Raw genomic sequence first — 26,488 nt, 5'->3', positions numbered from 1 at the left:
GGGATCAGACCCGCCACCTCATGGTTGCTCGTCGGATTCGCCCCCGCTGCGCCACAACGAGAACCCCTGCAGCTGGATCCTTCACCCACTGCACCACAGCGGGAGCCCCAAAGCGGAGTTTCCAAAAGGACGTATACACATTTCAAGGAGAGGAGAGTGTTCACGCTTTTACCCAAGTTCTCGAAAATAAAGGTTCTAAGGAAAAGGAAGGCAGGGACATCTCTTCCCTTAGTTTCAACGGGGAGGAATAAGTCTCTTATTTTTCACTTGCATTTGTCCTTACACAGCCTTCCCATCCGTCATAAGGGCAGTAAGACCTTCTCCCCAGAGCTGAAGATAAATATCCTCATCCTCTCCAGGCCTCCTGAACCCTTCCCCGCGACCTGACAGCAACATCAGGTCTCTGCCATAGACCCCTCACCCAGGTGCCCCCCGCCCCCGCACCCCGTCCCCCTCCTCCACCCATTCCCCCCCCACAGACGCTTCCTTAACTCTTCTGCACCCTGTGTCCACACTCCATCCCTGGCACCACCCCTCAGCCCCCACCTCAAGCAGTCTGTCCTCCTAGGAATTCAGCCCCCATATGTCACCCCAAACGTCACCAATGAACACCTGCTGGACTGTTCCCTCCCACGAACTCTCTTCTCCCTGGAGGTTATGACATCAACACCCCGTGTGTCTCCATTTACCGCATCCACCTCCTTCCTGGGCTGCTTCCCCCCCCCCACGAGCATTTGACCTTGGATGCTAAGACGCAGACCTCCGCACATTTCATACTGGAATTTGGAAATCGCCCAGGAAGGGGGCAGGGTTGGGAACGGACGGGCGAGGGAGGCGCTTCCCAGAGAGTAAGACACCAAGGGCATCACGAAGGCAAACCTACAGGCGGGGGCGGGGAAGGGGGGGCCCCGACGTCCGCTCCTTATGAAGGCACAGTGTATAATGTTAACATTAGCTTGCACGGGAGCGTCTGCCGAGCCCCAGCCCAAGGGGCTCATGGATCACGCACGTTCCAGGTCGCCTTTGCACAGCGCCAGACGGAGCTCAACAATGAAACAGATCTCTGCAGTCAGACAGACCTGGAGTTCAAAAGAGAAATAGTGAAAAGACTGAAGGAATTAAGAGAAGATATGAACAGTAATGCAGATACCCTCAGAAAGGAACTAGAAAATATAAGGAGGAGCCAAGAAAAACTACAACATTCATTTGCAGAGATGCAAACTGAACTAGGGGCAGTAAAAACCAGAATGAATAATGCGGAAGAACGAATCAGTGATATGGAAGATAGAATAATGGAAATCACTCAATCCGGTCAACAGACAGAAAACCGAATCAAAAAACTGGAAAGCAATATAAGAGACCTATGGGATAATATAAAGCGGGCCAATCTGCGCATAATAGGAATTCCAGAAGGAGTAGAAAAAGATAAGGGAATGGAAAATATATTTGAAGAAATTATCGCTGGAAACTTCCCAACTCTAAAGGATACTGGGTTCAAGATACAAGAAGCACAGAGGGCCCCAAACAAACTGAACCCAAACAGACCCACACCAAGACACATCATAATAAAAATGGCAAAAGTTAGTGATAAAGAGAGGATCCTAAAGGCAGCAAGAGAAAAACAGAATGTTACCTACAAGGGAACCCCCATAAGAATATCAGCTGATTTCTCTACAGAAACACTACAGGCCAGGAGGGAATGGCAAGAGATATTTAAAGTGCTCAAAGGAAAAAATATGCAACCTAGAATACTCTATCCAGCAAGAATATCATTTAAAATAGAAGGGGAAATAAAAATTTTTTCCAACAAAAACTTAAAGAATACAGCAACACAAAACCCAGGTTAAAGGAAATATTGAAAGGGCTTCTCTAAACCAAAAAGAAAGGAAGGAAAGGGAAGAAAAAAGAAAAGAAAAAGATAAAAAAAAAAAAAAAAGAAGAAGAAGAGGAAGAACTAGGACTGAGGAAACTGCAATCAGAGAGCAGTCACTCAAATAAGCCAGCATACAGATTTAATCATGAACATGCTTCAAACAAAATAAAATTAAAAAGAAAAAAATAAAAAAGAGTCATCAAAACCATAAAATGTGGGCAAGGGATGTTAGGAAGTAAATAAACCTTTTTGTTTGTTTGTTTGTATGTCTCTCTTCTTAATTTTAATATAGTAATGAAGTGTTTGAACTTACAGGACCATCAGGCTAAAACACACAATTATGGGAAGGGGTTAGCATACTTAAAAAACAGGGCAACCACAAGCCAAAACCAAATATTTCATTTGCAAAAAATGAAAAAAATAATACACCCAAGCAGATAATAACAGGAGACCATCCAATCAAAAAAAAAAAAAAAAAGAAAGGAAGAATGGAGAACCATAGAATCAACTGGAACACGAGGTTCCAATGGCAATAAATAATCATCTATCAATTATCACCTTAAATGTCAATGGGCTGAATGCCCCAATCAAAAGACACAGAGTGGCTGAGTGGATAAAAAGGCAAAAACCTTCAATATGCTGCCTACAAGAAACTCACCTTAGGACAAAAGATACATATAGATTGAAAGTGAAAGGGTGGGGAAAAATATTTCACGCCAACAGACATGACAGAAAAGCAGGAGTCGCAACGCTCATATCAGACAAAATAGACTTTAAAACAAAAGACATAAAGAGAGACAAAGAAGGACACTATTTAATGATTAAGGGATCCATCCAAGGAGAGGATGTTACTATCATCAACATATATGCCCCAAATATAGGAGCACCCAGATACATACAACAAATATTAACAGACATAAAGGGAGATATTGATGAGAATACAATCATAGTAGGAGACCTAAATACCCCCCTCACATCAATGGACAGATCCTCTAGACAGAAAACCAATAAAGCAACAGAGATCCTAAAGGAAACAATAGAAAAGTTAGACTTCACTGATATCTTCAGGACACTACATCCAAAAAAATCAGAATACACATTCTTCTCAAATGCTCATGGAACATTCTCAAGAATCGACCACATATTGGGACACAAAGAGAATCTCAATAAATTTAGGAGCGTAGAAATAATCTCAAGTATCTTCTCTGACCACAATGCCATGAAATTAGAAGTCCACCATGGGAAAAGCAAAGAGAAAAAACCTACTACATGGAGACTAAAAAACCAATGGGTCAATGAGGAAATCAAGAAGGAAATTAAAAACTACCTTGAAACAAATGATAATGAAGACACAACCTCTCCAAATCTATGGGATGCTGCGAAAGCAGTGCTCAGAGGGAAATTTATAGCAATACAGGCCTTTCTCAAAAAAGAAGAAAGATCCCAAATTGACAACTTAACCCTCCACCTAAACGAATTAGAAAAAGAAGAACAAAAAAATCCTAAAGTCAGCAGAAGGAAGGAAATTATAAAGAGCAAAGAAGAAATCAATAAAATAGAGACTCAAAAAACAATAGAGAAAATTAATAAAACCAAGAGCTGGTTCTTTGAAAAGGTGAACAAAATTGACAAACCCCTGGCCAGACTCACTAAAAAGAGGAGAGAAAGAACCCAAATCACCAAAATTAGAAATGAAAAAGGAGAAATCACAACGGATACAGCAGAAATACAAAAAACCATAAGAGAATACTATGAACAACTGTATGGCAACAAGTTGGACAATCTGGAAGAAATGGACAATTTTCTAGAATCTTACAGCCTGCCAAAACTGAATCAAGCAGAAACAGACCAGCTGAACAGACCGATCACTAGAAATGAAATTGAAGAGGTCATAAAATCACTCCCTACAAATAAAAGTCCAGGACCGGATGGCTTCACAGGTGAATTTTATCAAACACATAAAGAGGAATTGGTGCCCATCCTCCTTAAACTCTTTCAAAAGGTTGAAGAAGAAGGAATACTCCCAAAGACATTCTATGAGGCCACCATCACCCTCATTCCAAAACCAGACAGAGGTACCACCAAAAAAGAAAACTATCGCCCAATATCATTGATGAATATAGATGCAAAATTTCTCAACAAAATCTTAGCCAACCGAATCCAACAACATATCCAAAAAATTATACACCATGACCAGGTTGGGTTCATCCCAGGTTCACAAGGATGGTTCAACATACGCAAATCAATCAGCATCATACACCACATTAACAAAAAAAAAAAGTCAAAAACCATATAATCATCTCAATAGACACAGAAAAAGCATTTGACAAAGTTCAACATCCATTCATGATCAAGACCCTCGCCAAAGTGGGTATAGAGGGAACATTCCTGAATATAATCAAAGCCATTTATGATAAACCCACAGCAAATATAATCCTCAATGGGGAAAAACTGAAAGCCTTCTCACTCAAATCTGGAACAAGACAGGGATGCCCACTCTCACCACTGCTCTTCAACATAGTTTTGGAAGTCCTAGCCACAGCAATTAGACAAACAAAAGAAATAAAAGGCATCCATATAGGAAGAGAAGAGATCAAACTGTCACTGTATGCAGATGACATGATACTATACATAGAAAACCCTAAGGACTCAACCCCAAAACTCCTTGAACTGATTAATAAATTCAGCAAAGTGGCAGGATATAAGATTAACATTCAGAAGTCAGTTGCATTTCTGTATACCAGCAATGAAACATTAGAAAAGGAATACAAAAATACGATACCTTTTAAAATTGTACCTCACAAAATCAAATACCTCGGAATACACCTGACCAAGGAGGTAAAGGACCTATACGCCGAGAACTATAAAACTTTAATCAAATAAATCAAAGAAGATGTAAAGAAATGGAAAGATATTCCATGTTCCTGGATTGGGAAAATCAATATTGTAAAAATGGCCATACTACCCAAAGCAATCTACAGATTCAATGCAATCCCTATCAAATTACCCAGGACATTTTTCACAGAACTAGAACAAACAATCCAAACATTTATATGGGACCACAAAAGACCCAGAATCGCCAAAGCAATCCTGAGAAACAAAAACCAAGCAGGAGGCATACCTCTCTCCCAGACTTCAAGAAATACTACAAAGCCACAGTCATCAAAACAGTGTGGTACTGGTATCAAAACAGACAGACAGAGAATGGAACAGAACAGAGAATCCGGAAATAAACCCTGACACCTATGGTCAATTACTCTTTGACAAGGGAGGCAAGAACATAAAATGGGAAAAAGAAAGTCTATTCAGCAAGCATTGCTGGGAAACCTGGACAGCTGCATGCAAAGCAATGAAACTAGAACACACCCTCACACCATGCACAAAAATAAACTCCGAATGGCTGAAAGACTTAAATATACGACAGGACACCATCAAACTCTTAGAAGAAAACATAGGCAAAACACTCTCTGACATCAACATTATGAATATTTTCTCAGGTCAGTCTCCCAAAGCAATAGAAATTAGAGCAAAAATAAACCCATGGGACCTCATCAAACTGAAAAGCTTTTGCACAGCAAAGGAAACCAAAAAGAAAACAAAAAGACAACTTACAGAATGGGAGAAAATAGTTTCAAATGATGCAACTGACAAGGGCTTAATCTCTAGAATATATAAACAACTTACACAACCCAACAGTAAAAAAACCAATCAATCAATGGAAAAATGGGCAAAAGACCTGAATAGACATTTCTCCAAAGAAGATATACAGATGGCCAACAAACACATGAAAAAATGCTCAACATCGCTGATTATAAGAGAAATGCAAATCAAAACTACCATGAGATACCACCTCACACCAGTCAGAATGGCCATCATTCATAAATCCACAAATAACAAGTGCTGGAGGGGCTGTGGAGAAAAGGGAACCCTCCTGCACTGCTGGTGGGAATGTAAACTGGTACAGCCACTATGGAGAACAGTTTGGAGATACCTTAGAAACCTATACATAGAACTTCCATATGACCCTGCAATCCCACTCTTGGGCATCTATCCGGACAAAGCTCTACTTAAAAGAGACACATGCACCCGCATGTTCATTGCAGCACTATTCACAATAGCCAAGACATGGAAACAACCCAATGTCCATCGACAGATGATTGGATTCGGAAGAGGTGGTATATATACACAATGGAATACTACTCAGCCATAAAAAAGGATGACATAATGCCATTTGCAGCAACATGGATGGAACTAGAGAATCTCATCCTGAGTGAAATGAGCCAGAAAGACAAAGACAAATACCATATGATATCACTTATGACTGGAATCTAATATCCAGCACAAATGAATATCTCCTCAGAAAAGAAAATCATGGACTTGGAGAAGAGACTTGTGGTTGCCTGATGGGAGGGGGAGGGAGTGGGAGGGATCGGGAGCTTGGGCTTATCAGACACAACCTAGAATAGATTTACAAGGAGATCCCACTGAATAGCATTGAGAACTATGTCTAGATACTCATGTTGCAACAGAAGAAAGGGTGGGGGGAAAACTGTAATTGGAATGTATACATGTAAGGATAACCTGACCCCCTTGCTGTACAGTGGGAAAAAAAAAATAATAATAATATAATCGATGTCATTCCAAGTGAGGTTACAGGCTCGGGTGAGTCTGAGAAACTCCTTTCTATATTTTGTCGGAGTTTCTGAAAATGCCCCCAATTTTCCTTCTCTTTGACCCATCTCAGAAACGGGAAACGGCCCACGAACTCTCGGCGGCCCCTCGGGTCCGGCCACCTCCCGGAAAGGAAACCTATCGAGTACAAGGAGGGGAGGGAGGGTGGACGCCCGGAGGAGAACGCTCGGGGTCGGGACTGGGATTGGGAGACCAGGGGGAGGCAGCACCCGATCTGGAGAAATAAGGGGGTGGCTCGTCTGCCGGATCAAGATGGGGGCGGAGTGGGGGGCGAGGGTTGGGTTAAGGGGCTTTTATTTCTAGAAGGTCTTGAGGTCATTTTCTTTGGTGGAGGGGAGAGGGAACCAAAGAGGACTTGACGGGTGGACCGTCTTTGCCAAGAGAAGGTCGATGCCCACGTGCCCGGCAGGCCTGGGCACGGGATACCTCCGACCATGCGCCATTCCGTTCGAGAAAGTTCCTAGGGTCTAATGAGACGCTGTATTCGAAAATGCCAAACTCAGGCCCACGGCTTTGGTTATCCAACTGATGTTGTGGCCACGTGGGAGTGCAGAGCTGTGCTGACTGTCGTGTTTTAAGATGGTTCAGGGAGTTCCCGTCGTGGCTCAGTGGCTAACGAATCCGACTAGGAACCATGAGGTTGCGGGTTCGATCCCTGGCCTCGCTAAGTGGGTTGAGGATCCGGCGTTGCCGTGAGCTGTGGGGTGGGTCACAGATGAGGCTCGGATCCCTGTGTTGCTGTGGCTCTGGCGGTGGCCGGTGGCTACAGCTCCGATAGGACCCCTGGCCTGGGAACCTCCATGTGCCACGGGAGCGGCCCTAGAAAAGGAAACAAACAAACAAACAAACAAACAAAAACCCACCTGCAGACATGGATGGACCTAGATGCTAGGTGAAGTCCTTCAGTCAATGAGACACCGACATCAAATGCCATCACTACATGTGGAATCTAAAAAAAAGGACACAGATGTGGCTCGGATCCCGAGGTGCTGAGGCTGTGGTGTAGGCCTGCAGCTGCAGCTCTGATTCAGCCCCGAGCCTGGGAACGTCCATAGGCCGCCACAGGTGTGCCCACGAAGGAAAACAACTGTTTAATGAACAATGAAGATTATTGCAAGGCTGCATCACACGATCCATGCAGAGTACCTGACAGGCAGGCTAGCTTAGAAGGTTCACTCCTGGAGTGCCCATCATGGCTCAGCAGAAAGGAACCTGACCAGGATCCCTGAGGATGCAGGCTCCATCCCTGGCCTTGCTCAGTGGGTTAAGGATTCGGTGTTGCAGTGAGCGGTGGTGTAGGTCGCGGAGGCGCCTTGGATCCTGCATGGCTGAGGCTGTGGCGTAGGCCGGTGGCTACAGCTCTGCTTCAACCCCTGGCCTGGGAGCCTCCATGTGCCACCGGTACGGCCCCCAAAGTCAAACATACACAATAAAAAAATGGAATGTGCACTCCTGTCGCACACCTCTCTGCGTCAGGGTCAGAGGCCCTCCCCAGGGCACTGCTTCCTACGGTATCTGTCTTTCCTGAGGTTTATGTCTACAGTTCTTGCTGATGCAGGGTTTCATTTGACATTCAGCACATTTAAGACAAAATGAGGCCCTTAATAAACAAACAAACAAACAAACATTTGGCATTCCCATCGTGGCTCAGCGGAAACGAATCCAACTAGGAACCGTGAGGACGCGACTTCGAACCCTGGCCTCGCTCTGTGGGTTAAGGATCTGGCATTGAACATGTGTGAATTAACTGAATCCTAATCGCAAAGCAAAAAGGAAAATCAGGTGCAGAAGAGAGCCATCAGTTGCCATAGCACCCGCCTTGAATCCGGAAAAAAAAGGACTCCCTCAGTGAATTTCAGCTGTTGGGGAAACGTAGTTAAAATCCCCCAAACCAGAAAATTCTGCCCATGGAGGCAGCGGAGAAATGATGCTATCATTCGATAAGCCTTAAACCGGAATGTGGCGCATGTGTCACAAGAAATCAATCCACAAAGACGGCAAAGACAGAAAGAAATCGCCCCCTTTCATACATAACCCCGCAGTTACAACCCATCACACACAACATCTTTTCTTTTCTTTTCTTTGTTGCTTTTTACCGACACCCATATGGTGACTGGAGATTCTCAGCCTAGGGGTCGAAATGAAGCCACAGCAACGCCAGATCCGAGCTGCATCCGCGACCTACACCATGGTTCATGGCAACACTGCTCCTTAAACCCACCAAGCAAGACCAGGGATCGAACCCCCTACCTCAGGCTTACTAGTCGGATTCATTTCCACAGCGCCACAACGGAACTCCCCACATTCTCAAGATAAATGATACCTAGTCCTCCCATGAGAACACTCCCTGGCACCATGGATCCCACATACTTTATCCTGATCTTATCTACCAACTACGGTGACCACCTGTCAGCTAACTGCCTTTACCCAGAAGAAAAACAAAACTTCGCTCGTTCACAAGAGGAGGCAGATTTGTACCTTGGAAGAAGGTGTGTGCTGACTTTAGGCACCTGCCCTTCCACAGAAACTGGGAGGGGTGCTAATTCTCCCGGTGCTGACATTTTCAAAGAATGGGTCTCAGGTCCTTGAGACACACGCCCCTGGGCCCTGAGCCCAAGGGTTTCTGTCTGTTCCTTGTCCTTTGAGGGATGCGCCTGTGGCACATGGACGATCCCGGGCCAGGGATTGAATCCCAGCTGCCGCTGCGCTAACAGTGGATCACTTCACCCACGGTGTTGGGTTGGAGATCAAACCTGTGCCTCCACAGCGACCTGAGCCGCTCCACTTGAATTCCCTTTTTTTTTTTTCCCCTTGTCTTTTTAGGGCCACACCTGCAGCACCTGGAGGTTCCCAGGCTAGGGGTCCAATCGGAGCTAGAGCTCCCGGTGTAGACCGCAGCCACAGCAGTGCCAGATCTGAGCCGCGACTGTGACCTACACCACAGCTCACGGAAACACCGGATCCTTAACCCACTGAGCAAGGCCAGGGATCAGACCCGCCACCTCATGGTTGCTCGTCGGATTCGCCCCCGCTGCGCCACAACGAGAACCCCTGCAGCTGGATCCTTCACCCACTGCACCACAGCGGGAACCCCAAAGCGGAGTTTCCAAAAGGACGTATACACATTTCAAGGAGAGGAGAGTGTTCACGCTTTTACCCAAGTTTTCTGAAATAAAGGTTCTAAGGAAAAGGAAGGCAGGGACATCTCTTCCCTTAGTTTCAACGGGGAGGAATAAGTCTCTTATTTTTCACTTGCATTTGTCCTTACACAGCCTTCCCATCCGTCATAAGGGCAGTAAGACCTTCTCCCCAGAGCTGAAGATAAATATCCTCATCCTCTCCAGGCCTCCTGAACCCTTCCCCGCGACCTGACAGCAACATCAGGTCTCTGCCATAGACCCCTCACCCAGGTGCCCCCCGCCCCCGCACCCCGTCCCCCTCCTCCACCCATTCCCCCCCCACAGACGCTTCCTTAACTCTTCTACGCCCTGTGTCCACACTCCATCCCTGGCACCCACCCCTCAGCCCCCACCTCAAGCAGTCTGTCCTCCTAGGAATTCAGCCCCCATATGTCACCCCAAACGTCACCAACGAACACCTGCTTGACTGTTCCCTCCCACAAACTCTCTTCTCCCTGGAGGTTATGACATCACGACCCCGTGTGTCTCCATTTACGGGACCGTCTCCACTCCACCTCCTTCCTGGGCTCCTGCCCCCCGACTGCTGGGAGCCACAAAGTGGCTAAGTAGAATAATCCTGCGTGCGGCCTAACAGTAAGCAAAGCTACAGCAGAGGCTGAAGAAACTGAAGCTGCAAAGCAGTTTCGACGAATCCCCCAGCTGATCCTGTTTAGTGAAAATTTTTGAAATATGATTTCCTCTTCTATTCTTGCGCCTCTTTTCTGTCTGACGCTTATGTGTGTTGTCAGTCATTCTTGGCTCATAATATGGGAACTTTCTCAAATTTCTGAGCTTCCACCCAAGTATGGGCCGTTACCTACTTATAAACCTAGCCCTTGTCAAATAGGTTGAAAACAATTGAACCATGCATAAAGAACTTTCCTAAGAATGGGAGGTTTCTCTTCAGAGGAGTAATAGTAAATATTATGCAGAACTGCCACGTAGGCCTGGATATCGTTGTTCAACTCTGGTCCCTCCCCATGGAGACAGATGAGGGGGTGGTTTGGGTGTTGCCCATGGCCCAACAATTGTGGATACTCTAAGACAAGACATATTTTTTTCTATTATAAACACTACCTGTTGGGACCCAGCAGGTGGAAATTATTATTATCATTGGCAAGATTCTTTTGATATATAGATTTTATAATTAACAAAGATCTTTATAATAGATAAGGTTTATTTAAGACAGTTTATGTTCGCACAACCTGCTAATGGTTTGAGGTCAGCCTGACCTCGAAAGCAAGCCACGTGTGAATACCCCACTCCCCACCAATGGCTATTCATGCCTGCTAGAGGAGCACAATAGGTAGCATAGGCAAGAATATTTATCACCTTATACCAAATCATTGTTAAAGTAAAAATCAGATACCTATTACTCTGCTTGCCATTTACTTATTGTCTAAGAATAAAAGTACAGTTTGTACGTCATCTTTATTTAAAATCTAAATCTAAAAGAAGAGTTTGGAATAACAAATTAACATATATTGTTGTTTGTATAATCATGCGTAAGAGTAAAACGTATAAAAGCTGATGCTCTCCATTCAATAAACGGGTCATCTGCAGCGCTTGCTGAGGGAGTTAGCTCCAATTATTTCCGCGCCTGTTTGTAGTCCCTCCTCCTGTTCGTCGTCTCCTGGGTGCTGGGGCTGGACCCCGGCACCCGACGAGCACTTGACCTTGGATGCTAAGACGCAGACCTCCGCACATTTCTTACTGGAATTTGGAAATCGCCCAGGAAGGGGGCAGGGTTGGGAACGGACGGGCGAGGGAGGCGCTTCCCAGAGAGTAAGACACCAAGGGCATCACGAAGGCAAACCTACAGGCGGGGGCGGGGAAGGGGGGGCCCCGACGTCCGCTCCTTATGAAGGCACAGTGCATAATGTTAACATTAGCTTGCACGGGAGCGTCTGCCGAGCCCCAGCCCAAGGGGCTCATGGATCACGCACGTTCCAGGTCGCTTTTGCACAGCGCCAGACGGAGCTCAAGGGCGCTATGCTACGTGAGACAGGCCAGATGCAGACAGGGCATCTCCACTCGCTTGTACGTGCAAGATCAATACAGCAAACTCACAAACAGAGTAGACGGTGGTGGCCCAGGGCTGGGGGTATGGAGGAAACGGGGAGATGCCGGCCAGAGGGCACAGGCTACTAGTTATAGGATGAATACGTTCTGGGAATCTAATGTCAGCTGGCATCGGCACTACTGCATCACACACTCCAAGTTGTTCAGAGTGTAGATCTCGAGTGCTATCACCAAGAGGGTAATTGCGTGAGGGGATGGGCGTGTGAACTGACCCAACTGTGGTCACCTTTCTCCAATACATACATGCATCGAATCAACACACTGGACACCTTAAACTTCCACACTATAGGTCATTAATAGCTCGATAAAGCTGAGGGGAAAGATAACATGCGGGTCCCAGGGTCCTCATCAGAAAGTCTAATTCACCACTCCTGAGCATCCATCCAGAGAAAACCACGACTCACAAAGACACATGTGCTCCAAGGTTCACTGCAGCACCATCTGCAAGAGCCAAGACATGGAAAGAGCCTAAAGGTCCATCGACAGAGGAGTGGATCAAGAAGATGTGGTACATCTATACACAGTGGAATAGGACGCAGGTGTTAAGAGGTACACAATACCGGCATTTTTAGCAACAACGATGGACCTAGACATCATCATGCTAAGCGAAGTCAGGCAGACAATGAGACACCAACATCCAATGCTTTCACTGGCATGTGGCATCTGGAAAAGGGACACAATGAACTTCTTTGCAGAACAGGTACTGACTCACAGACTTTGAAAAACCTCTGGTTTCCACAGGAGACGGTTTGGGGGATGCACTGGGGGTGTGGGATGAAAACCCTGCAAAACCGGATTGTGAGGATCATGGCACAACTATAAGTGTAATAAATTCATTGAGGAATAGAGAGAAAATAACTTTTAATAGAATATAATCGATGTCATTCCAAGTGAGGTTACAGGCTCGGGTGAGTCTGAGAAACTCCTTTCTATATTTTGTCGGAGTTTCTGAAAATGCCTCCAATTTTCCTTCTCTTTGACCCATCTCAGAAACGGGAAACGGCCCACGAACTCTCGGCGGCCCCTCGGGTCCGGCCACCTCCCGGAAAGGAAACCTATCGAGTACAAGGAGGGGAGGGAGGGTGGACGCCCGGAGGAGAACGCGCGGGGTCGGGACTGGGATTGGGAGACCAGGGGGAGGCAGCACCCGATCTGGAGAAATAAGGGGGTGGCTCGTCTGCCGAATCAAGATCGGGGCGGAGTGGGGGGCGAGGGTTGGGTTAAGGGGCTTTTATTTCTAGAAGGTCTTGAGGTCATTTTCTTTGGTGGAGGGGAGAGGGAACCAAGGAGGACTTGACGGGTGGACCGTCTTTGCCAAGAGAGGGTCGACGCCCACGTGCCCGGCAGGCCTGGGCACAGGGTACCTCTGACCATGCGCCATTCCGTTTGAGAAAGTTCCTAGGGTCTAGTGAGACGCTGTATTCGAAAGTGCCAAACTCAGGCCCACGGCTTTGGTTATCCAACTGATGTTGTGGCCACGTGGGAGTGCAGAGCTGTTCTGACTGTCGTGTTTTAAGATCGGTCAGGGAGTTCCCGTCGTGGCTCAGTGGCTAACGAATCCGACTAGGAACCATGAGGTTGCGGGTTCGATCCCTGGCCTCGCTAAGTGGGTTGAGGATCCGGCGTTGCCGTGAGCTGTGGGGTGGGTCACAGATGAGGCTCGGATCCCTGTGTTGCTGTGGCTCTGGCATAGGCCGGTGGCTACAGCTCCAATAGGACCCCTAGCCTGGGAACCTCCATGTGCCAAGGCAGCGGCCCTAGAAAAGGAAACAAACAAACAAACAAACAAAAACCCACCTGCAGACATGGATGGACCTAAATGCTAGGTGAAGTCCTTCAGTCAATGAGACACCGACATCAAATGCCATCACTACATGTGGAATCTAAAAAAAGGACACAGATGTGGCTCGGATCCCGAGGTGCTGAGGCTGTGGTGTAGGCCCCTGTCGCACACCTCTCTGCGTCAGGGTCAGAGGCCCTCCCCAGGGCACTGCTTCCTACGGTATCTGTCTTTCCTGAGGTTTATGTCTACAGTTCTTGCTGATGCAGGGTTTCATTTGACATTCAGCACATTTAAGACAAAACGAGGCCCTTAATAAACTAACAAACAAACAAACATTTAGGCGTTCCCATTGTGGCTCAGTGGACTCAAATCTGACTCTGAAATGTCAGGATGCAAGCTCGATCCCTGGCCTTTCTCAGTGGGTTAAGAATCTGGCATTGCCTTGAACTATGGTGTTGGTCACAAACGAGCTCAGATCTGGCGTTGCTGTGGCTGTGGCGTAGTCCGGTGGCCTTAGCTCCTATTTGACCCCTTACCTGGGAACTTCTGCATGCCGAGGGTTCAGCCCTTTAAAAAAAAAAGGATAAAATGTGGGCGAGGTAAGGTAATCTTGGTGACTGGAAATCCAAGAATCAAAGACCTGTTCAGCCAGTTCTTTTTGTGTTGGGAAAACATTGCTTCAAGAGATCTACCTTGCTCAGAGTCAGCCCCGCAAATATATAAGTGAACGTTGCCTGAATCTCCTCCATCGACTTCTGGCCGAGAACGACTTAAGAGCCTGAGGTTCCACAATCCAGGACTCAGCTCCCACCCGGGTCTCCAGGAAGGGAGGAGAGCCCATCACACGCTTGCTTCTCTTGGATTCCAGGTTGGAAACTGAGTCAGGCACCTAGCAGCGGAGAGAAACAGGGATCAGAGTCCAATTTATCTGTTCTCTGCAGTCTGTCGGAGAAACTCTGCTGGACAGCAAGAGTCTGAAGATTGGACGGGAACTGACTCACGTGGAATCTTTTCACGACAAGACCAAGTAACAGAGTCTGGTAAGTTCTACCTGGGAAACTGGGATGAATAAAAAGATCCTATGGCCAGAGACGGAAATGCTCAGGATTGGTTTGGGAAATGAGTACAAGTGTTTTTGCTTGGGAGTGTTGTTGTGTTTTCTTTTCCCAATTTGACCCCAAAGAAAAGTACTAGTTCTTACTGAAGTTTCCATTAATAAAGGAGAATGCCTGATAATAACATTTAAGCATGTAAGGCTAAGGGATATATATTTTTAACTTTTTTTTTTAGGTATAATTGATTTACAATGGTTGTGTCACTGTCTGCTGTACAGGAAAGTGAGCCATTTATATATACATTCCCTGGCTTATATTATCATGGTCTATTCCCAAGAGATTGGATATAGTTCCCTGTGCCCTACAGTAGGACTTTATTGCTTATCCATTCTAAATGGAATAGTTTGCATCTCCTAACCCCAAACTCCCACTCCAGCCCACTCCCTCCCTTGGCATCCACAAGTCTGTTCTCTATGTCTGTGAGTCTGTTTCCGTTTTTTAGATGGGTTCATTTGTGCCATATCTTAGATTCCACATTTAAGTGATATCATATGGTATTTGTCTTTCCCTTTCTGACTCACTTCACTTAGTAGGAGAATCTCTAGTGGCAACCGTGTTGCTGCAAAGTGGCATTGTTTCATTCTTTTTTATGGCTGAATAGTATTCCACTGTATCTTCTTAATCCATTCATCTGTCAATGGACATTTAGGTTATTTCCATGTCTTGGCTATTGAGAATAGTGCTGCTATGAATATAGAGGTGCATGTATCTTTATGAATTATAGTTTTATAGGGATATATGCCCAGGAGTGGGATTGCTGGATCATATGGTAGCTCTATATTTAGTTTTCTGAGGAACCTCTATACTGTTTTCCATAGTGGTTGTACCAATTTACATTCCCACCAACAGTGTAGGGGGGTTCCCTTTTCTCCACACTCTCGCTAGCATTTGTTATTTGCAGACTTATTTTTTTGCTTTTTTGGGCCACACCAGCAGCGTATAGACGTTCCCAGGCTAGGGAAGCCACAGCTGCTAGCCACAGCCATGCCAGATCCTTAACCCACTGAGCAGGACCAGGGACGGAACCTGAAACCTCATGGTTCCTAGTCAGATTCGTTTCCACTGGGCCATGACAGGAACTCCTCCATTGGTAGACTTATTAATGATGACCATTCTGACAAGTGTGAGGTAGTACCTCATTGTAGGTTTGATTTGCACGTCCTTAATAATTAACCCACTAATCGAGGCCAAGGATCAAACTTGGGTCCTCTTGGACGCTAGTCAGATTCGTTTCCACTGTGCCATGATGGGAACTCCTGGTCTCCAACCCATTGGTGTGGATTTGCTTAACACCCAGTCTTCAGAGAGGTCAGTCTGTGCTGGGGGAGGGGCTCAGGAGTCCCAGCTTCCAGGAGTGAGGTCACCTGGCTGCCTGGGGGACAAGAGGAGAGTCAGGCCAGGGCAAGGCCCTCCCTCGGGAAAACCCAGCCACAGAGGTGGTTATTGGCATTGCCAGCCCTGTGCTCCCCCCCAGACGCGGCCTGGTGTTCAGTGCTGCGCCCCTCTTCCCAGAGGCCACGGTCAGTCTTCCCCTCCCCTCCCCCATCCCATCTCCCCTCCTTTCCAAGGTCTCAACCAAGCAGATGAGGGGACAGGGTTTTTTTTTTAACGATGCCCTTGGGTTAAGAGCCCACAAAGATCTTGTGTGACTCATATTTTTTGTTTTCTCCCCTGTTGATAGGCCCTTGGGGTTTTTAGATTTGTTTAGCGGGTGATAATTAACTCTGGGCGCTTAACAGTCCTCCCTTGTCTCATTCCGTCCCACAAAACGACAAAAGGATACCCTCCAGAAGTCTCCTCGGTCCCTGGTGGGGCGCAGAAGGGCCCTGAGAGAGCCCTTCTCATAGAAAGTTCCGCGTCACCTCCCCCTCCCATGACAGCCCGCACCTGTTTCCCCACCTTCTCTCCGAGCTGGGAGTTGTAACCGTGGTCTTTCCAAATTGACTCCCTTCTCCCAGCGCTTCCGTAGCAGGCAGGAGACTAGAAGATTCTTCCTGGGGAGAACTAAGCCTAAGAGAAAAACCTCCTGATAAGGGCCTCAGTTTCCCTAAGGAAACGCACGGCACAGGTTCTCGGCTTTGAGGCTACACGGAAATCAAGGGTCTGCTTTTAAAAATGCTGCTGCCAGAGCCCCACCGCGACAACTCTGATTTGATTGTTTTGCAGTGAGGGGGAGGGGGTTCAGACGCTCCCCAGCTGATTCTAATTGGCAACCAAGTTGAGCACTACTGCCCTCTAGTGAAGCTCGTTGTTAATAACCACCACCCCCCTGCTTAGGGCTTCCATCTGATTTTTGATGCCCCGCTCCAAAACGGGTGCGGACAAGCACCATTCGACATCTGAGAAAGAGATAAGACCAAACAAAAAGCAACTGGGAGGGCCATGCAGAAGGAAGGAAGTATATATGCTGTATTAAAAAAAAAAAATTGGAGTAAATGTCGTGGCGCAGTAGAAACGAGTCTGACTAGGAACCCTGAAGTTGCGGGTTCCATCCCCAGCCTCACTCAGTGGGTTAAGGATCCGGGCGTTGCCATGAGCTGTGGTGTAGGTCGCAGACGCGGCTTGGATTTGGCGTTGCTGTGGCTCTGGTGCTGGCTGGCAGCTGTAGCCCTGATTAGACACCTAGCCTGGGAACCTCCATATGCCGCAGGTATGGCAACCCCCCCCAAAAAAGAAGCAAAAAAAATTAAATAAATTAAAAAATTAACATCCTCAGAAAAAAAATGAGAGTAAAAATATTGCAATACTAAGAGGATTTTTTGGGGGGGGCGCAAACTTGCAGCATATGGAAGTTCCCAGGCTAGGGGTGGAATCATAGCCACAACTGCCAGCCTACACCACAGCCACAGCAACACCATATCCAAGCCGTGTTTTGTCACCTACACCACAGCTCACAGCAACGCCTTAATCCACTGAGTGAGGCCAGGAATGGAATCCACATCCTCAGGGATGTGAGTCAGGTCCTTTACCACTAAGCCACAACGGGACCTTCAAGGAGACAGTGCTGCCTCACCGACAGGGAATCGAACCCAGGCCTCCCGAGTTCCAGGCAAGATCTCTACCTCTGAAACACCTGTACACCCCAGGGAATTTTTGTATGCCATAGGCCCTGCCAAAAAAAAGAAAGAAAGAGATTAAAACTATTATAGTAGAAATGAAAATTCAGTAAAAGTATTAGAGGCTAAAAAACTGAGGAAATTTCCCAAAAAGTAGAGCAAAAAGCCGCCAGATAAACTATAAGGAAGAAAAGAAATCTAGATGGAGAAGTGGATAAAGAAGATGAGGTACATAATACACGATGGAATATTACTCAGCCATAAAAAGGAATGAAATAATGGCATTTGCAGCAACATGGAGGGACCTAGAAATTATCGTGCTAAGTGAAGTTAGACACTGAGACACAAACATCATATGCTATCACTTACATGTGGAATCTAAAAAAAGGATGCAATGAATTTATTTGCAGGACAGAAACTGACTCACAGAGTTTGAAAAACTTATGGTTACCAAAAGAGACAGGTTGGTGAGGGGGAGAGATGGGCTGGGGGCTTGGGATGGAAATGCTGAAAACTTAGGTTGCGATGATGGTTGTACAACTATAAATATAATAAAACTTTTTGAATTAAAAATATAAAGTTTTTCTTAAAGAAATCTAAAAGAGCAGTTTAGGAAACCTAACCTTTGGATAAAATAAGTCCCCCTCACCCCCCAAAAAAAGAGAATACATATCACACACACACACAAATACACCATAACTAGAATACGAATTTCCAGATTTAAAGAGCCCATTGAGCGCCTAAGACAAATACATGAAAATGGGCCCCTACCAAAACACATTTTGGGGGAGTTCTCTGGTGGCTCAGCAGGTTAAGGATCCAAATTGTCGCTCCCTGGCCCACATGCCACTGGCACAGACAAAAAACAAACAAACAAACCTCAGAACATGTGGGACAAAGAGAAAATCCAGGGGGGAAAACAAAGGTTATTTACAAAAGATCAGATATGAGAATGACTTTAAAATATAACCACGCAGCAAACGAAAAGCAATGGAGCATATCTTCCTAAACTTTGATGAAAAATTATTTCCAATCTAAAAGTCTGTATTGTCTTTGAAGATAGAAGGGCATTTTCAAACAAAGTTTTTTTACTTTTTTTTTTTTTTTTTTTAAATTACTCCCCAAGGGAGTTCCCATCGTGGCTCGTCGGGGAAACAAAACTGACTAGCATCCATGAGGATCCAGGTTTGAGCCCTGGCCTCACTCAGTGGGTTAAGGATCTGCTGTTGCCAAGAGCTGTAGTGACGTAGGTTGCAGGTGGGGCTCGGATCCTGCGTTGTTGTGGCTGTGGTGTAGGCCGGCAGCTACAGCTCTGATTTGACCCTTAGCCTGGGAACCTCCACATGCCTTGGGAGGGGTCCTTAAAAGGGGGGGGCAAAAAATAAATAAAATAAATTACCGCCTGTGTTCCCCTCTTCAGAAGATGTAAAGGACTTGATACACCAAAGTGAGAGAGGGAAACACAAGGCAGACATTGGCCCCCGGGAAAGGAGGTTTACTGTGGAAGAGAGAAGGGGCTCCCTGGACGACACTGAGAACCAGAGCAGGGCGGCGCCCTCTGAACGGAAAGGAAGGCTCCAGAGAGATTATACCCTGAATCTGGGCATGAGAGGAGGAGACGTAAGCATTTGGCAGCGTTTGGATTGGGACATAAATACATAAAAAACAGAACAGGAAACGAAAAAGGGACAATGAGCAACCATCGCTGCCCAAAGTTGGCCTCTGTCCGTCACTGCCAAAGAGAACAGTGCGGAGGTGGAGTTTTGGGTGAAGGAGAGAAAGATGCCTTATTGTTTGCGGGGCAAAGGGGGCCACAGCAGTCTACGGCCTTAAAGACGGGGCCCGCTTTGGGGAGAGATTGGGAGCTGGTTTTGGAGTTTGGGAGTGACAAATCGGGCCTCAGAGAAGGATGGGGTAGATGCAGGCTTTCCCTGTTTTTCAAAGCCAGTGATCCTTCCGGAAGGAAGGCTGCTCCATTAACATCCCTTTGTTGGGGGGTTAATGCTGCAGAACTCAGTTGCCATTGGTGTTCCCTGAGGAGGAGCCGGGACCCTGCCCCCAAGGCTGCACTATTGACTCCAGAAGAGTCTTATTAACAACTTTTCGGAACTCGGGGAAGGTCAGGGAGGCTGAAGCCCCTTCTCCAAAAATAAGACATGGGGGCACAGAAATGCTTGTGTGCCCAGGAGGCCCACAGGGCCCTGCTCAGTTTCCCTACCAAAATTCTACAGGAAAGGAAAAAGAATTACAGTTTATGAACAGCTTAAAGAGTTTACATGGTCACAATCGTAGGCAAGAACAAAGAGAATTGTGATGCTGCGCGACTGAGAGATGAGGAATGGGGCTCGTGTGTGATGGATGTAGAGGAAGAGGGGCTGGAAATTCTCACCTCCCCCGGTGTAAGCTCACCCGTAATGCCTACAGCCGAGTAAGCTTATTATTTAAGAGACCGCATATTGTATCGGTCCACTTAGATGAAATAACTACAACAGGCAAATCCGAAAAGTACACCAGTTGGGCGGAGTGGTTTTAGGGGGTCATCAATAGTCCTCTAAGATTGATGCGAGGGCTCTACAATTCTGTCTCTACCCTGAAAGCAGTTGAATTGGACACTCTCAATGGAGGAATTGAATGGGGTGTGAATTACACCTCATTGCAGCCTTTTAAAAATGAAAGATAACAGCTAGTTACAAAAACAAGCAACAAAGAGAGTTCAAAGTGGTGTCTGGGGGGGGTATCTGAGGTGTAAAAAAAACCCTTTCGGGGCAATGTGATTCTTTAAACTACAGGAAAACAAAGCATAAATATTAGCCTACGTCTAAACGCCCTTGTTGAAAGCTGGAGAACCACCACGAGTCAGGGTCAGGGTCAGAGGTAGGGGTGAGAGACCCCGCCCTCCAGGGGCCACGACCCTTGGGCAGGGACAGGACTGGCAACCCTGTGGCCCTAAGCAGGGTCCAAGAGAGTCCCTCCGTGGGGCACAGCCTGGGAGCCAGGCCTTGCATCCCACCACGGCCCGGGGGACAGCCGGCCCGGAGTCTCAGGTAGAGACTGGGGAGGCCAGGGACTGGGGTGATTGATGGAGCGATGGCTGGGGTTGAGGGCGAGGGCGCCCCCCGCGGCCCCTCGGAGGCGGTCTGGCCCCGGGTCCCTCGCCCTCTCCCCGCGCTTCCCTGCTCCTGATCCCTTTCCTTGGAGAGCGCCTCTCTGTCTCCCTCGCGCGCCATGGGGCTGAGTCCCCGCTTGCGGCAGCCCGAACCTCAAGCTGTGCCCCCCCCCCCCCGCGCGTGTCCTCTCAACGGTCCCAACCCGAATTCCTCACCACCCGCCTCGAGGGCCTCGTCGCCCTCGTGCTTCTGGCGCCCCCTGCAGGTCCAACGCAGAGCCGTCGGGGGCCACTCCTTTGCCTCGCGTTTCCCCAACGCGTGGTCCCCTTTCCCGGCCCCTTCCTCCAACAATGTTCAAAGTTACCGTTTAGGACCGTATTGTCCCACTCCCAACCATCTGCAAGTTTCTCTCTGGCCTTCAGCGTGTTGGTAAACAGACAGCTATACTCAAGTTATGTACTATGACGTTTTCTTAGAGAGAAAAGCTTCTTCTGATTTTAAATAAATTAAAACTTTTTTGTGGACCCTAGGCACCATGCCTGGTGGAGAAGTGGGCCCCTCACTTCCCTCCTTCCCTACCCCCGGCCCCCAGACAGGCCCTTCGCACCCCCGGATAAAGGTATCAGCTCCTCCCGGCTCCCCCTTCCACACTGGACAGTGCTCGCGGCCGCCTGGGCGCCGCTGCTGAAACACGCACGGGTGTGCCCTGTCGCTGCCCTGCTCACACACCCTCTATGGCTCTCCGGCCCCCTCTGCAGTAGGGTGCCCACTGCCAAGTCCAGGTACATCAAGGAGTAAGAACAAAAAACTCTGCCTGAGCGGAACCCCGGGGGAGGGAGCGAGGGGGAGGGGAGTTCGAGTTCCCTCTTGGATGCCTCTGCGAAAAAAGCCAATTCTGTGCGTCAGGCGGAGGGAGAGGAGAGAAATCCCTGCTCCCGGCCCGCTCCATCCCCTTTCCTTCCCCCCCTCTTAAGAGGGTGTCTGGGGCTCAACTGGGAAAAGGAGGAGGGGCCAGACCACAAAGGGTCACAGCCTATGGGCATAAGCCAGCTCTGGTCCAAGTGCTTTACAAACAACACATTAGTCCTGGTCAAATCCCACAGAGGAGGTATTATTATAGGTAATAGCAATCTATAAATATTTTATGTAAATGTGTACGAACTTCCACTTGGAAAATGAGGAAACCAAGGCGCAGAGTAATGCCCCCAAGGAAACAGCTGATCTAAAACCCAGGGGTCCTTGGTCCTGGCGTTTCTTGGGGTCCCAGGCAGGCAGGTGGGGAGTGATTGGAGGAGTAGTTCTAGGGGTTTCGACCACCTGTGATTCCCGCCTATGTCCTGACCTTAGAACCCAGTCTGTCCAGGGCCCCCCATCCTCAGTGTTAGAAGCTCAGCCAGCTGGCAGCCTTCACCGAGGCCCCCCATCCACAGCCCCGGATGACACCCGCCCTTCTCACCCCTCCAGGAACATGTCATCCCTGTTCTCGAGGGACACCAAGAGCTTGGTCAGAGAGCTGGGCAGGAAAGATGAACTGGTGCCTGTGACCAGCCTGGCCAGTGCCCTGCGCCTGCGCCTCTTCTGCCTGGTGAGGAAGAAGCACAGGCACCACCTTTGCCCTTGGGACCCCCTCATCGCCACGGACTTCTCCCTCATGGATGCCTTAGAGCCTGGCTCCCCCATCCCAGGTATCTTCAGGCGGGGCTGGCAGGCGGCAGAGCAGAGGGGACAGATCCCGTGGCTGAGAAAGCTGACACCCGCCACCCAGGCACACAGAGGACACCCCCAGCCCCGGTCTGCCTGGCCTGGAGCCTCGCCGTGGGCACCCCAAGCACCATGCGCCTTCCGTGTCGGGGAAGGAGGAGCCATTTTCTTCCTCCTGTCCCCGCTGTGTGATGAGTAATCGTCATAATACTTTTAGATGCCACAGTGGCTGGCATGGATAAAGCACTTGCTCTGTGCCAGGGGCCACGTCAGCAATTCCTCCGTTAATGCTGAAAACCACCCTTGGGGGAAGACCCTGTCCTTCTTCTGTCCCTTTTACAGATGGGGAAACTGAGGCACCAAGCGTTAAGTGGCTTCTTGCACAGGGTCACACCAGCCACTAAGTGGTGGAGGCCAAACTGGAGCCCGAGGCTGAGGCTTAGCCAGGCTCATCCCCACCTCCCTCCCTCCCTGACTCCAGCCTGGACCTCTGTCCCCACAGAGGTGAGCCGGAGTGAACCCATCCACATCCAGGAGACGGTGGCAGCAGCCATGATGGGGGCCATGAGCATGGGCACCAGCGGGCTGCTGGGGAATGTGACCGGGGGCGGCGTGGCGACCCGCAGCTCTGCCCTGGCTGTGCAGACTCTCAGGGTGTCCCCCAGCACCTGGGAGACTCTGGTGGAGACGAGGTAAGAGCTGCCAGGGCACATCAACCAGGCGGGCTGGGCTGTCCTCTCTGTAGGCGGAGTCCCCCACCCCCCAGCCCGGGCTGGAGGGGAGCATGGGGGGCAGGAGAGCAAAGCCCGAGGCTCCTGCCAGCTTGAGGCCTCCAGTGAGGCCATTGCACGGGGTGGGCTGGGATGGGGGATGAGCAGGGATGAGCAGGAACCCAGAGGCCGAGGGAAGAGACAGCGGGCGGTGGGAAGGGCCCGTGTGAGGTCGGGGATCTCAACTTTTAAGGCCAAGAAAAGAAACAGAAGTGTGCTTTTAAGGCCAGGAAAAGAAACAGAAGTGTGGTCGCTGCCAGGCGTGAGGCCACAGGGAGCGGCGGGGACTGCGGCAAACTAGGGGACACACATGCCTGCCTGAAGCCCGCAGCTGCCGCTCAGCTGCACCTGACGGTTGCCAGGCGGGAATGTGCGCTCCGTGGCACTGGGTTTCAAGGGACGTTAGAAATCGTCTCTTGTTTTGGGGTGATACCCACCAGTTTGAATATTATCTCAAAAATTGTAAACACCACATGAGCCAAGGGACATGGGCCTTTTGCCCAGTCGGGCTGGCGGAAAGCCCGAGGAGGGCCCCTGGTTTGGCTGTTTCAAACCTTGTGGGACACGGATGTCTCGGAGTTCCCTTAGTCCCTCCCTTCCCAGCCTCCCCGACCTGACCAGGAACTCCCGTCCCTGCGAGCAGGCCAGCTGCCCGCTGTCCCCTCCCGCCACCTACACCCGCACAGACCCCAGGCTGCCTCCTGGGGACCCTGGAGACACCCCCCCACCAGTCTGCCTCTTCTCTCACGCCCCCCATCCCCACCCCCCCGCAGGAAACTGAGGACTCCGAGGCCCTTGTTCCTCAGGGATCTGCTGAGCCAGAAGCGGGAGAGCCTGTACGTGGTGACGGAGGCCGTGGAGGTTATGGAGGCCACCACGCTTCAGAGCCTCAGCGGAGCAGAGGGAGCAGGGCAGCTGTCCTTCCTCGGGCTGGGCCTTCTCAAGGTACAGGGGGGCCACATTCAGGGTGCGGGGGTGCTGAGAGCCACCGAGGAGCCCCACCCCGCCACCCGAATGCCGGCCAAAGAGCTGCCCCACTGAAGACCCACGTGCACCAGGAGTGGAGTTCCCGGGCGCTTGGGTCTTGTGTCGTGGTTCTCAACCCTGCATTAGAATCACCTGGAGAAGTGTCCTTTTTTTTTTTTTTTTTTTTTTTTGACTTTTTGACTTTTTGCCATTTCTTGGGCGCTCCCCCGGCATAAGGAGGCTCCCAGGCTGGCCTCGCAGCCGCTGGCCCACGCCTGAGCCACAGCAACACGGGATCCGAGCCCCGCCCGCAACCCACACCACAGCTCACAGCAATGCCAGATCGTCAACCCACTGAGCAAGGTCAGGGATCCAACCCGCAACTTCATGGTTCCCAGTCAGACTCACCAACCACTGTGCCACGACGGGAACTCCTCTCACCTGTACCTTCAACCTCTCCCCCGTTACAGATATTTCCCATCAGTTTGGGTTTTGTTTTGTTTTGTTTTGTTTTGTTTGTTTGTTTGTTTTTAGGGCCCTACTTGCGGCATATGGAGGTTCCCAGGCTAGGGGTCTAATCGGAGCTGTTTCTGCCTGCCTAGACCACAGCCACAGCAACGCCAGATCCCAGCCGCCTCCGCAAACTACACCACACACAGCTCCTGGCAGTGCCCACTGAGCGAGGCCAGGGATCGAACCCGCAATCTCATGGTTCCTAGTCGGATTCGTTTCTGCTGCGCCACAACGGGAACTTCCTTCCCATCAGTTTGTAATCACACGCACACGAAGACCAAGCTCTCATCCAACCTCATCACCCCCTCGAGTTACTTAACTGCCTTGTAACCACCTCCGTCCCCCGCCCGCAGGGAGGGAGTTTGAGCCATGTCCACACTTGCCACCTCCAAGAATTCACCTCCCATCCTCCTCGGCCCACAGCGATGGGCTTCCTGCCACACAAACAGATGTTGTGAACTCTCCGAATGACGTCTACGTCTTCAGCTCCAACGGGCATGTTTACTTCCTTTCATTGCTGCTGTTGTTGCTGTTGTTTCTCGGCGGCATTTAAATCTTTCAGCCATTTTCTCCCTGAAAACCCCTCGTTCCACGTACACGTGAAGCTAACACCACACTGCACATCAGTGATACCCCCCAAAAAAAAAAAATTGAAGAAAGAAAACCACTCCTTCCATAACGGTGGCAATTTCCCTTGTTGTTCAACAAAATAGCACAGGCTTCGCCACTTACAACAAGATTTATCTCTTAACTTCATGGTCCCTAGATCAGAATTCCAGACATGCCTGGCCCAGTCTCTGCTGAGAGTCTCACACGGCTTAAGTCAAGGTTCTGGAGGCTCTGGGAAGAATCTGTTTCCCAGCTCGTGCAGGTTGCTGCAGAATCCAGCTCCTTGAGGCTGCAGGACTGAGGTCCCGCCGCCACATGGAGTCCATCTCATGCCGGGAACTGCTCTGAATTCTTCTGACATCGGCTGAAGGAAATTCCCTGCTTTTCGGGACGTATTTGATTAGGTGAGACCCATCAGGATAGCTCCGTGCTTGAAGACCAGCTGCGCCATGCAAAACACACCATCACAGGAGTGAGGTCAGAGGACCTGGGGACAAGGGCGTGGGATCTTGGGGACCACGGCTAAAGATTCTGCCTACCAGACCACCTTATCTTAGTCTCCTTTCCTGGCTCAACTTCTACAACTGCCCCCAAAGGCTGAGGAGCCTCAGACTCAGTCTCAGAAACCATTCTTCCGGGAGCTCCCGTTGTGGCTCAGCGGTAACAAACTCGACCAGTATCCACGAGGATGCAAGTTCGACCCCAGGCCTCAATCAATGGCTTAAGGATCTGGCGTTGCCGTGAGCTGACAGCTGCAGCTCCCACTTGACCCCTAGCCTGGGAATTTCCATATGCCGCACATGAGGTCCTGAAAAGCAAAAAAAAAAAAAAAAAAAAGGAGAAGAAGAAGAAAGAACAATTCTTCCACAAACCGCCTCTGGAGCCCATCTTACTCATCTAAGCCCATGCCTCCAGTTACCATTTATAGCGCAGTAACTCTCACCATCAAACCAACTTCGCAGCTGCGAAACCATTATTTCGAGCTACCTATTGGACACTCTCACTGGAAATCTCACAGACTTTCCCAATGCAGTATGCCCCA

The 26,488-nt window shown here is 49.0% G+C and overlaps 1 protein-coding gene across 3 annotated transcripts; it reads left to right on the top strand.

Annotated features, from left to right (window-relative positions):
* Positions 1-14,308: 14,308 nt before the first annotated feature.
* LOC110260219 (gasdermin-D-like) lies at positions 14,309-24,485 on the top strand. Of its 3 annotated transcripts, none has more exons than XM_021088924.2 (4): positions 14,309-14,649; positions 22,352-22,572; positions 23,091-23,280; positions 24,132-24,474. In XM_021088924.2, exons 2-4 carry the CDS (start codon positions 22,356-22,358, stop codon positions 24,397-24,399), a joined length of 675 nt encoding a protein of 224 aa, XP_020944583.2. In that variant the 5' UTR covers positions 14,309-14,649; positions 22,352-22,355; the 3' UTR covers positions 24,400-24,474. The 3 variants fall into 3 exon arrangements, with proteins under 3 accessions (XP_020944583.2, XP_084877791.1, XP_084877790.1); XM_085021665.1 differs by lacking the exon at positions 14,309-14,649 and adding an exon at positions 20,096-20,179; XM_085021664.1 differs by lacking the exon at positions 14,309-14,649 and adding an exon at positions 20,126-20,208 and having other exon boundaries at positions 24,132-24,485.
* The last annotated feature ends 2,003 nt before the right edge of the window (positions 24,486-26,488 follow it).

The sequence above is a fragment of the Sus scrofa genome, chromosome 4 (assembly GCF_054392235.1).
Source record: "Sus scrofa isolate SSC_HxYL_T2T_F1_AM1 chromosome 4, Sscrofa_HxYL_maternal_Yorkshire_Landrace_v2.0, whole genome shotgun sequence".
In the NCBI taxonomy this organism is placed as follows: domain Eukaryota; kingdom Metazoa; phylum Chordata; class Mammalia; order Artiodactyla; family Suidae; genus Sus; species Sus scrofa.
The sequence above is the reverse complement of the archived record's forward strand: the minus strand, read 5'-3'. Positions and strand labels throughout refer to the sequence as shown.

Coding starts and splice junctions, on each gene's coding strand:
- LOC110260219 (XM_085021664.1), top strand. CDS start 20,135: ATGGATGTAGAGGAAGAGGGGCTGGAAATTCTCACCTCCCCCGGTGTA. Junction 22,573..23,090: donor GCCTGGCTCCCCCATCCCAG/GTATCTTCAGGC, acceptor CTGTCCCCACAG/AGGTGAGCCGGAGTGAACCC. Junction 23,281..24,131: donor GAGACTCTGGTGGAGACGAG/GTAAGAGCTGCC, acceptor ACCCCCCCGCAG/GAAACTGAGGACTCCGAGGC.